Source organism: Mus caroli, chromosome 16 (genome assembly GCF_900094665.2).
Source record: "Mus caroli chromosome 16, CAROLI_EIJ_v1.1, whole genome shotgun sequence".
NCBI lineage: Eukaryota > Metazoa > Chordata > Mammalia > Rodentia > Muridae > Mus > Mus caroli.
The window spans coordinates 607-12,811 of record NC_034585.1 but is presented as its reverse complement, the minus strand read 5'-3'; the positions used below and the strand labels follow the sequence as shown (position 1 = coordinate 12,811).

The 12,205-nt window shown below is 45.7% G+C and overlaps 1 protein-coding gene across 3 annotated transcripts; it reads left to right on the top strand.

Annotated features, from left to right (window-relative positions):
• The first annotated feature begins 896 nt into the window (after positions 1 to 896).
• On the top strand, positions 897 to 11,975 carry Mefv (MEFV innate immuity regulator, pyrin). Of its 3 annotated transcripts, XM_021185368.1 has the most exons (10): positions 897 to 1,229; positions 2,883 to 3,728; positions 5,329 to 5,672; positions 6,155 to 6,250; positions 8,194 to 8,412; positions 8,817 to 8,839; positions 10,071 to 10,186; positions 10,362 to 10,654; positions 10,964 to 10,995; positions 11,159 to 11,972. In XM_021185368.1, the coding sequence occupies exons 1-10, from the start codon at positions 953 to 955 to the stop codon at positions 11,214 to 11,216; spliced, it is 2,304 nt and encodes a 767-aa protein (XP_021041027.1). In that variant the 5' UTR covers positions 897 to 952; the 3' UTR covers positions 11,217 to 11,972. The 3 variants fall into 3 exon arrangements, with proteins under 3 accessions (XP_021041027.1, XP_021041028.1, XP_021041026.1); XM_021185369.1 differs by lacking the exon at positions 10,964 to 10,995 and having other exon boundaries at positions 11,159 to 11,975; XM_021185367.1 differs by lacking the exon at positions 10,964 to 10,995 and having other exon boundaries at positions 2,883 to 3,818; positions 11,094 to 11,975.
• Positions 11,976 to 12,205: the final 230 nt, after the last annotated feature.

The following is a 12,205-nucleotide window of genomic DNA, read 5'->3' as shown; positions in this document are numbered from 1 at the left end:
CCACCTGCTTAGGATGGTATCACCCCCAGTGGGCGTGGCACTACTTTATTGGATATCAATCAGGAAAAAGCCCCACATACATGCCTACAGGCCATTCTGATGGAAGCAGTTTTTCAATTGAGGTTCCCTCTTCCCAAGCATGTCAGATTGGCAATCAACATCAGCCTTCACAGATATCTAGGGTGTTTAGAATGATAGATAATAATGCTTTTTATTTGTTCTCCAATGGTTAAGACAAAAGTAAAGGAGACCACAGAAAATTTAGCACAGAAACAGTTAGTGGACCTAGGAAGCCAGGGCCAAGTTGGCTGTGGGAATAGATGCATGAGAATGCTGGCAACAAAGGTGGTCCGCAGGTCCCGTCTGAACACTTTACGCTGCTGGATAGACTAGACATGGACCAGACAGACTGGACATGCATTGCAGTGCCTTTCTGGCTTCTGCTTTCTTGAGAAGACCCAGGCAAAGCCTATAGGGATTATTTGCTGTTTGTTCCTTCACCGGCCATTGGCCCTGCAGGTTTATAAACCTCAAGAGTCCAAAGAGAGCAGTTGGCCAGAGGGGGCTAACTCCACGTAAGATCATCTCCCTCTTCCACGGCCTACGGTCCTGAGAGCGAGCAAGAGCTCAGGAGCAGCTGGAAGGTCTGGCTGTCAATCCCAGAGCTACCCTTAGAGTCTGGCCTGCCTGTTGTTTAACCAGGACATAGGCTGGCAAGGTGGAGACCTCCCCATTGGAAAAGACTCTGAATCCTCAAAGAAAGCATGCAGTAGGCTAGACCCTGGACACGCCCTCATTTTTACTCTCAGTTCCCACCAAAGCTGATGTGCTTCCTGTGCCTTGTCCGTTATTTCACAAGCTATTTCTTGCTTGTTCTCAAGTTGCAGGAAGAGAGGTCATTATCGTCTTCCAGAAGCCACATAGCTGGCTGCAGTCCCTCCTGGCCCGCACCATGGCCAAGACCCTTGGTGATCATCTGCTAAACACCCTGGAGGAGCTGCTGCCCTATGACTTTGAGAAGTTCAAGTTCAAGCTACAGAACACCAGCCTGGAGAAGGGCCACTCTAGGATCCCCCGGGGCCATATGCAGATGGCCAGGCCAGTAAAGCTGGCCAGCCTTCTGATAACCTACTACGGGGAGGAGTATGCTGTAAGACTGACCGTGCAGATCCTGCGGGCCACCAACCAGCGCCAACTAGCAGAGGAGCTTCGCAAAGCCACAGGCACAGGTAAGTAGCCAAGCCTCTTCCCAGTGGGGATGGATGCTAGCTACTGGTGGCGGAGGGGAGGAATGCTCGGACACAAGCTTACTAGCTAAGGGTTAGAAAGCCCCTGTCCACTTCAGTCCGAGCAGTGTGAATCTAGCATGCCTCATCCTTCTCTCTGGCCCTTGTAACCTGTTTAGTGAAGCTCCCAGGCTCCCCCCTCAAAGACATTAATAATAAAAACTGATATTTCAGCTGTGGGTGAGACTCAGGACAGGTGGATCACGAATGGAGCAAAACCTAGAGAAGTCTTTACTCCATGTTTTCAACTAATAATCAAGCCCAGACTAACATCAGGTTGGCAGAAAAGGCTTGAAATTCAACCATACTAACATGTCTGAGAATCTCATTAACCATCCAATTTCAATTTAGAGTTCTTCTTTGGGATACTTTACAAGGATATTTAAACATTCTTTGCTTTTAATGAAAGGTTTCTTCAAATGAAAACTTAAGTTGTTAATCATGGGTTATCTTCATTATGTAGACTTTGAAATTAAACCTTATCTGTCAATATCCTGAAATTGCAGGCAAGTTTGCTTGCTGTTTTTGTTTTTGTTATTTTTTGGCTTTGATTTCTAGACAGGGCCTCACTATATAGACTAGACTTGCTTCAAACTCTAGAGATGCTCCTGTCTCTGTGTCTGAGGTTAGAAACTACACCACCACACCTGTTCCAACGAGTTTCCTTTCTTTTTAAAAATTAATTAATTAATTAATTTAAAGATTTATTTATTTATTTTATGTATATGAGAACACCATTGCTCTCTTCAGACACACCAGAAGAGGGCATCAGATCTCATTACAGATGGTTGTAAGACACCATCCATGTGGTTGCTGAGAGTTGAACTCAGGACCTCTGGAAGAGCTCTATCTCTCCAGTTCCCTTAACTTGTTTTCAAATACCATCTACGTTTACCTTTATGACCTGAGGTTTTCCTCAGTTTGTGCTATGATTGAAAATGATTCATTTCTATATGTTCCTTTTTAAATTAATTTTATGTGTGTGGGTGTTTTGTCTGGATATGTGTGTGCACCACTTGCAATCTTGATGTCCACAAAAGCCAGAAGAGGGAATCCGATTCCCTGGATTTGGAGTTACAGATGGTTGTGAGCTACTGTGTGGATTCTGGGAACTGAATCTGGGGGCTATAGAAGAGCTCCCATTGCTTTGAACTGCTGAGCCACCTCTCTGTCTCTCCAGGCTCCTATTTTAATTTTACTTTGCTTATGTATTTTGTGTCTGTCTGCATATGTAAGTGAGTGTTAGTGTGCCCTGGCATAAAAGTCAGAGGACAACTTGAAGGAATTGATTCTTTCCTCTGTGGTTCTGGAGGCTGAGCTTGTTGGCAAGTGGCTTTACTTACTGAGCTGGTTGCTTTCATCCCTTCCTATTTGCTTTGCTTTATAAGTCAAATGTTACAGCTATAGTCATGCATGCATCTATAACAGTAACCCAGTTTTTATTTACTATGTATTTTACGGTTCTGTGTAATGGACATCTGTTGTCTAGAATGTTCAGTTCTTTGCTTTTAGTAACTTCTAAGGAGTTTCTCCCTTCCTCCAACCCCAGCCTTGAATATAGCACAGCTTCATGACTGTATCTTATTGTCTTTCTAGAACATTTGATTGAAGAAAATAGAGTTGGTGGTTCTGTCCAGTCTTCTGCAGAGAATAAAGCCAAGAGTGTGAAGGTATCAGATGTCCCTGAAGGTGATGGGACACAGCAAAACCATGATGGATCAGACACCCTGCCACCCAGCCAGGCTGAAGTGGGGAAGGGACCCCAGAAGAAGTCACTGACCAAAAGGAAGGATCAGAGGGGCCCTGAGAGCCTGGACTCACAGACCAAGCCATGGACCAGGAGCACAGCGCCTCTCTATAGGAGAACCCAGGGCACCCAGTCCCCAGGGGATAAGGAGAGCACAGCAAGTGCCCAGCTCCGCAGGAATGTCAGCTCTGCAGGGAGGCTTCAAGGACTTTACAACAATGCCCCAGGGAGGAGAGAAAGCAAGAAAGCCGAAGTGTATGTGTATTTGCCTTCAGGAAAGAAGCGGCCCAGGAGTCTTGAAATTACCACTTATTCAAGAGAAGGCGAACCCCCAAATTCAGAAGCTCTTCCCACTGAAGAGGAAACAAGAAATGGGAGTCTCATTCGCATGAGAACAGCTACTCTGAATGGAAGGACTACAGGGGCTTTAGAAAAGGGCACAGGGATTCCAGAGCATTCCATGGTGCTGGATGAAAAAACATCCAGAAACATGTCTTCCAAAACATCGTTGATTGGGGAGGAGAGATGCACTACATCATGGACAGAAAATGGAAATGGGAGTCCAGAAACAACAGAGTCCTCGGGAGAGACAGCTGGCAGCATACTCTCTGATCCAGAAGTGCCTTTGTCACTATGTGAAAAACCAGCTAAAACTTCAGAAGACTCAGCATCCTTAGGACAGGCCGCTTGTGAAGGTACCCTCCCTCAGGTCTTAAGAAAATGTGATGCAGGCCCAGAAAAATGCACATTTACACATCTTGCACTACAGGTTGCATCACATTTCGGTTAGTGCTTGAGCCCTCAGATGTTCTTGTATAGAGAAGCACAGGCTAGGTTAAGAATGTAGAGAGGAAAGGGTTACAATATTGCTTTCTCACAGTGACCCCACAGGGTAGGTCTTGGGCCAGAGATTCCACTAATCACCTTTCTCTGGGCAGGGAAAAGATGTTGACCAAAACTCTCTTACTGGGAAATTAGTCATCAGGATTATGTTTGTCTGTGAGAGTCAGAAACCACCAGTTTAGGTGAACAACACAGCTTGTTCCTCTTTCACACAAATGACTTACGTTTGTGTGACCGCAACTAAGACTTGCTGAGCTGTCTTTCCGTCTCAAGTTCTTCTTCTCCTTCTTCTTCTCCTTCTCCTTCTCCCCCTCCCCGTCCCCCTCCTCCTCCTCCTCCTCCTCCTCCTCCTCCTCCTCCTCCTTCTTCTTCTTCTTCTTCTTCTTCTTCTTCTTCTTCTTCTTCTTCTTCTTCTTCTTCTTCTTCTTCTTCTTCTTCTTCTTTTCATAACCTTGCCTGGTTCCACTCATGAGTATGGAAGGTCAAAGGGGACATCATGATGTAGAGAAGGGAGTAGGGGGTATAGAGGGTCAAAGGAGACATCATGATACAAAGAAGATTTTTAAATGTTTCTAGAAGCTGTCTGTCCTTGCTCACTTCCCTTTGACTAGAATTTGATCAAATGACTTCTGGTAATAGCACAGGAGGCTGAGAATTTCCATTTGGAGTGAGCTGGAAAGAGCAGCCCTCTAGGTGAACTATTGATTCTGTCATGAGAATGGTTTCTTATGGGACATTATGATTTTGCTTGTGAGGTAAATTCCTGGGCCAGGGAGGGAGAAGGAAGGAAGAGCTAATGGAGGGTGTGTTTCTACTTCTTTTGCGTCTCTTCTCACTTCTGACATATTAGAGAGACTGCCCGTAGCCTTGGAGCAGAACTTGCAGAACTGTTCTGTCCTCGATGTAAGATTCACCCGTTGGCTTTATAAAGTCTCTTTCTTTGCTTTTATTTGTGATCCTTGAATGGGAGCAGAGGATTCACCTAGCACACAGGTTCCAAATGCTTGCCATGCTCTCTGGCCAGTTTTTTTTTTTTTTTTTCTAGGAGTGAGGATCTGTCAATACATGTGGCACACAGTGACCAGCCCCAGGAGCTGACTTGAATTGTGGGCAATCTGTGATAGTTTGATGTAAGAAAGCAAATGCTGTCAGCATGTTTTGCTTTCTTTCATATGACTGGCTAGACCTGTGTCTAGGGGAAAGCATAGGATTTGTACCAAAGGGTCACAGGCATCTCACAGAATAAATGTGCAAGAACGCCAGGCCCAGAAAAGCAGAAAGTTTTACCCTCAGCCTCAGTAACCTGGTAACAACCTCGTTTGGATGGAAGTCAGAGAAGAGCATGTTGGGAAGTAGCCAGATCTGAGAATATGTGTGCCCTATGAATAACTGCTCTCCTGTAAGAATCTTGAGTTTTCCATTGAGGAAATTTTTCCACTGTTGTGTCTCCAGGAAGGTCACAGGACAAGGCTGCGTGCCCTCTTTGCCACACCCAGGAAGGAGTCCTGCGTGGTGATACCTGTGTGCAAAGTTCCTGTAGCTGCTCCATTGCTCCTGGGGATCCCAAGGCCTCCGGCAGATGCTCCATATGTTTTCAGTGCCAAGGTTTACTTGACAGAAAGAGCCGCGAAGCCCAGAGCCCCCAGTCCCTACCACAGTGCCCCCGTCACATGAAGCAGGTGCAGCTGCTTTTCTGTGAGGACCACAGGGAGCCCATCTGCCTCATCTGCAGGCTGAGCCTGGAGCATCAAGGACATCGAGTGCGCCCTATAGAGGAGGCTGCACTAGAGTACAAGGTGAGGTGCTCCGTTGTCGAGTGCTCCCTATAGAGGAGGCTGCACTAGAGTACAAGGTGAGGTGCTCCGTTGCCTGGCCCCATCTCTCTCTGGGAATTGGCCTTGTGTTCTTTATCCAACCCCTCTGGGATGGGGATGCATTAGTCAGGATTCCTGGGCTCCAAATGGTAAAAACACAAGATAAACTGGGATGGCAAAGAAGGAATGGATAACTTATATTGTTCAGCAGTCCAAGGGCATTGGCTTTCAGTATGAAATCTGTATTCTCCCTCATTGATCATCGGTGCTTTGCATGGCTCTGTTTCCCTTGGTGATGAATTCATGCCTCTTCTTTCCTAGAACCTGCACCCCCATCTCTTGCTTTCAGTTGCAGCTCCCCCTTGCCTGGCTCTGCTCCTAGTAGTTGAGTCTTTCCTCTAGAATTGGTACAGGTTAAAAATGGCAAGTCAAGTGGGAGCACCTTAACTAGTACTCTTCTCCAGGAGCAGATCCGGGAGCAGCTGGAGCGCCTGCGGGAGATGAGGGGATATGTGGAGGAGCACAGGCTACAGGGAGACAAGAAAACAGACGACTTCCTGGTGAGGCCCTGGGCCAGTCCTCCCCCGTTGACACCTGCAGAAAACGTGAGGGAACTGAGAGTGAAGACAGGTTCCTGAGGGTCTGCTCCCATTCACCAGGCAGCAGAGATGGTCACCTGTTGTTGACTCTCAGTGGCAATGGTAGGAAGGCCTAAGGTCAGCTCATCCTTGTAGCTCCCTGTCTGGGAGGAGGGTATCTCTAAAGACCTGTTCACTTTCTCCTTACAATTAAACAGGTCATAGAAACTAGAGATAGCAGCTGTCACTTGAAAAATTCTCTGGATTGTTTTTATAATTATAATTGGAGCCAGAGATGTAGCTCAGTTGGTAGAGTAGCTGCCTAGAATCAATTAGGCCCTGAGTTCCATCCCCAGTATGACAAAAACTAGATATGGTGGCACATACCTATAGCCTTGGCATTTGGAAGGTAGAAGCAGGAGGATAAATTCAAGTTCACTATTAGCTACATAGCAAGTCCAAAACCAGCCTGTGTTACATTAGACCCCCACACACCAAAATACTGGGAATATTGACATATACTTGTAATCCTAGCACTCAGGAGACAGAGACAAGAAGAAGGTGACAAGTTTGAGAGAGCCTGGTCTATAAGTTCCAGGCCAGCCAGGGCTACATAGTAAGATCCTGTCTTAGAATTATAATATATATATATTTTTAATTTTAAAAATTATATATTATTTAATTAATTATTGAATAATTATTTACTTTTTATTTATAAATTTTATAAAAATTATATTGACTCTTGGAAGCCTTTCCCTCAGTTCTAGGGACAGAACTTAGGACTTTGTACTTGTTAGGAAAGGGTTTTATCCTTGAGTGAAATCCCAAGCCCCCCTTTTTGGCTTTTTGAGACTAGATCTTGTTATATACTCCTAGATTGCCTGGATGTCAACTGACTCTAGAATGACCTCATGTTATCCAAGTACATCTGCAAGTATCCTTGCAGATAGGATCATACTCTGAGGTACTGGGGACTTCAGCGTGGAAATTATGGAGGGAAAACTGATGAACATAGTACCATGCTCAATCGGTTTTCCTAAGAGTCAGCTCCTCTTATACTGCCTGTTCTGGGAAGTTCCACAGATTGCTCCCCATTCTGGAGTCCATGTCTATAAGAGGCCAAGAGTCTTAGTTACATTTAAGTTGCTGTGAAGATGGGGCCAGAGAGATGGCTCAGCAGTTGAGAGCACTTGATGCTCTTGCAGAAGACCGGAGTTCAATTCACAGCACTTACTTGGTGTCTCACAGCCACCCATATCCCAGTTTCAGGGGATCTGATGCCCTCTTCTGACTTCTGAGGGAACCAGATACATGTGTGGTACATATACACATGCATTCAGGCAAAATATTGTTCACATAAAAATAGTTAAATCTTAAGATAGTTAACTTTAAATTGCTGTGAAGAGACACCATGACCAAGGCAACTTATGACAGAAAGCATTTAACTGGGGGCTCATGGTTCTAGAAGGTTAGAGTCTGTGAGCATCATGGATAGAAGCATGGCACCAGGCAGGCAGGCTTGGTGCTGAAACAGTAGCTGAGAGCTTACATCTAATCTATATGAATTAGGCCAAGAAAGAGAGGGTCAAAGAGAGAAGAGAGAGACAAAAGAGACAGAGATGGAGATGGGGAGAGACAGAGAAAGAAAATTGGAAAGGCTGTGGGCTTCTGAAACCTCAAAGCTCAACTTCAGTGACATACCTCTTCCAAAGACCATACCTTCTAATCCTTCCCCAACAGTTCCACCAACTGTGGATCAAACATTCAAATATATGAGCCTTATAGGAGCCATTCTCATTCAAATGCCACACTGAGAAAGCCTGCCTCTCATCCATCTCTATCAGATGAGCTTGGAGGGCATCCCTAGATACATACTTCCAGCACACAGCACACACCCACACATCTCCCAATTCTATGTTCCCCAGAAACAAACAGAAACCCAGAAGCAGAAGATTTCATGTTCACTTGAGAAGCTATACCAATTCCTGGAGAAGCAAGAGCAACTCTTTGTGACCTGGCTACAGGAGCTAAGCCAGACCATCAGCAAGGTCAGAGAGACATACTACACACGGGTTTCCCTACTGGATGAGCTGATTGGAGAACTAGAGGCCAAGAAAGACCAGCCAGAGTGGGAGCTCATGCAGGTCAGTGTGAGTGTACCTAGCCTTTGCCTGCCTTCTGTGAGCAATGGCATGACTTAGGCTCTTGACATCCTACCCCCAAGCCAGGAAGCATGGCCATTAAGGCCTGGAATGGGACTTGGTCTCAGTGACCCACAGTGTCTTTTTGATGAGATCTCTCAGGAGCCCAGAACGTCTTAGCATGTAGGATGCCCCTGGCATCACCCAAGAAAAGAGAAGAACTCGAGGGTGGTTGCACTGTGGGCTCAGGCAAGGCTTCCTTCCATCTTTGTGATTAGAATTACCATGAAGGAGAAACAATCCTGTTTACTGGCACCCTAGGACTGGGAGTCAGAGAGCAGCTTGCTGCTGGGGAGTCACAGCTCTTGGAGACTGTTAATAGAGAGCTTTCCTCTTTTCTCTCCTAGGACATTGGAATCACCTTGCACAGGTACTGAGAGATCCCATGGTGTCCCCTTGGGTGTCTTGCAGAAAGCATTTGGATGAGACAGTCCTACAAAGGAGCTGGGTCTGTAACCCAGGACTCCTGTTTCCTAAAGCTTCCTGAGACTGTCATTCCTGGATTTGAGTGGGAAGAACAAAATGTATGGGCAGTGGGGAGGGCAGGAATGGACTGCTGAGAAGGAATTTATCCCAGGCCTGCCGTATTCAAGTGGTACTTTCCTAAGAAACCTCTCAAATGGATGCCATTTGTTTTACTACAGGGTTCTTAGAACTCTGGTCTCAAGCACTTTGGGATGGGGTGGGGGTGGGGATGTCCTTAGGGATCAATTTGAAGGTGGATTAAGCCCAGCAGGCAGGGGAAAGAGAGGTGAATTGGAAAAGGAGTTACTTAGGAACTTTACAAAGTCCTGGTTTCCAAGCCACAGCCACACCAACTGAGTCTCAGTGTTGAGGTTGAGAGTTGGGGGTTAGTGGGGTTTAAAAAGTTATTTTTCCATAAAAATATGCATACCATAAAATCTCAGTTATTTTATGCCTGCAGTTCACTAATGTTAATATGGCTACATTGGTGTGCACCTGTTTGCACCGTCTAACTCCAGAACCTTTTTGTCTTCCCACATAGGAACTGTGTACCATTAAGCACTAATTCCTCATCCTCCCTCCCTTGCTGCCTGGCAACCACTCGTCTGTTCTCCCTGCTTATTAGTTTGATTGTTCCAAATACCCCATATTATCAGAATCATTCAATGTTTGTCCTTTAGCCTTTGACTTACTTTCACTCTGCACATTTTCACGGCTCCTTCACATTGTAGCTGTTTCAGAATCCCACTGTGTTTAATTGCCAAGTGACACCCCTTTGTATGCAGGTATCTCATATAATTTGTTCTTTTGTTTTTGCTGTTATAATGGCCATTCTAATAGGAGTGAAGTAGCATTTTGTTGTTCTTTTTCTTTCAATAGAAATAGTATAATTTGACACAGGGAACTCTGATAGCAAGACTAAACTCAGTTTTAAAGCTGCCACTTAAACTCATTGTGATTTCTATAACGGTGGTTCAGTGATGCTGATGTACAGCTGAGGTTGAGGACCAGTGCCAGAGCTTTGAGTCTAGGAAAGACTTCTTTGCATCACCCATACTGGGACGGTCTGTCACCTCACAGGGCCTCAGACAACATCTTGCTCGTGACTTCTCTGGCCGACAATCTCTTGTCTCTAGGGCTAAGATGATGTCTGCCTCTGAGCTGTTGGACACTCCTCCAGGTGTTAAAGAAAAGCTTCACCTGCTCTACCAGAAGTCAAAGTCTGTGGAGAAGAATATGCAGTGTTTCTCAGGTCAGTGAACCTGGACGGAAATGGCAAGCCCTTGCTCATCTCCTCCCTGGGCTCCAGGCAGCTCAGAGCCTGTTCGGTCACTTCCCCACGCAGCAAAACCTTTATGACCCTGCTTTTTTCTGATTCAACTCGTTCAGCTAACTCAGTTTCTTCTGTTTTCCTTTCTTAATTTTAGAAATGCTGAGCTCCGAAATGGCATTCAGTGCTTCAGATGTAGCAAAATGGGAAGGGTGCCAGCCTAGCACCACACAGGTCCAGGGCTTGGTCCCCATCATTCACCTAAAGTGTGATGGTGCACACACACAGGACTGTGATGTAGTATTATACCCAGAACGGGAAGCTGGAGGATCAGAACCTAAAGATTACCTTCATCCTCAGCCAGCTCAAGACACACCTGCGCTACATGAGATCCATTCTCGGAACAACAAAAGAAAAATTAAATCTTTCCTGAAATGGAAACCTTCATTCGTAAGTATGGTGGTAACAATCTAAGCAAGGGTTTTTGTAATTATCCTTTATCTCTTGCTCTAGGGGAGCCATTCAGAAAAGGGAGGAATACACCTAGAATGGAAGCACAAAACAGGTCATAAAAGGCCCCAGAGCTCTGCTTTGTTGATTGAAGTAGTAGCTTCAGTGTTTAGGATGCCTGGGGGGGCCTTGTAGGATGCAGAGTCCAAGCAGGAGAATCCTGATCTTCCCTTGTGGGGAGAGTGTAATTCAGAACACCTGAATGGGTATACTACAAACTTTATTCAATCTTTCTCTCCCCCTCTGTAGTCCCGAACTGACTGGCGCTTAAGAACATGCTGGTAAATGCCTAAATCAAGGCAAGTAGTGGCCTTGGTATATTGGGTCCCTGTATGTTCCTACCCCCTATCACAATCTCAATAAATTCCCTCTTCCTTAGATTGGGAGCACCTTGGGAGAAGCCCACAGATCCGCACTCCCAGCTAGGCATTCTTCTTCCTGCAGTTACCGTGATTTGGACCAAGCAGCTGCTCACTCCAACCTCATCTTTTCGACAATATGAATAGTGTGAGATTTGGAAACAAGGTGTACCTGCTGCCTGACAGTCTCCAGAGGTTCTAGAGTTCCATCACTGCCCTGGGGACTCCCAGCTTTGACTCCAGCTGCCATCACTGGGATGTGGAATTTGGAGATAAGACAGTTCAGGTCCTGGGAACATGCAAAGCACTGGTGAGCAGGAAGGAGAATATAACTCCGAGGAGAATGGCTCCTGGGTGGTAATAATAGCAACATAAAAGGAAGGCACTTTTCTCCAGCCTGTGAATGAGGATGCCACAAAGGAAGTGGGCAGCTTCCTAAACTACACAGCTAGGAGCAACATGGCATATACATGGTCACTGGCTTCTCCCCTCCAGTTCCCATCAACCTGCCCTTAACCCTGGGCCATATGATGAAGAACATAGCTCTTCTGACCATCAGTCCCGACAGTGACCAGATACTTCACTGAGTGCCCAACACTGTGCCAACATTCTGGCTTCTGGTCTTATGTCTCATGTTCATGCACTCAGAAGTCATCAACAAGGTGTCATCTGGCATAAGGGATGTAATGGATAGGAAAACAATATTAGGCTGGGTATGGAGGTGCACACCTAAGAACCTGGGAGGCTGAGACAGGGTGATGCCTGTGAGTATGGGTCTAGCCTGATGGAATTCAGGTTACTCTGACTGTGGTCCAGCCTCCATACAAAATGAAAGAAAATAATACTGGTACTTGTATTATTTAGTCCTACTACTGTTGTAATAAAATACCCTGATAAAAGCACTTGGGGGAGAAAGCACTTATTCGGATTCATAGTTCAAGGGTTTAGTGCATCCTGGCAGAGCAGCCACAATGGCAGGCAGGCACTTGAGGCAGATGGTCACATTGCATCCTCCATCTTATAGGGTGGATCTTCCCACCTCAGTTAACCCACTCAAGATACACTCTCACACACATGCACAGAGGCTTGTCCCATGCGTGATTCTAAATCTTGACAAGTTGACAATATTAAC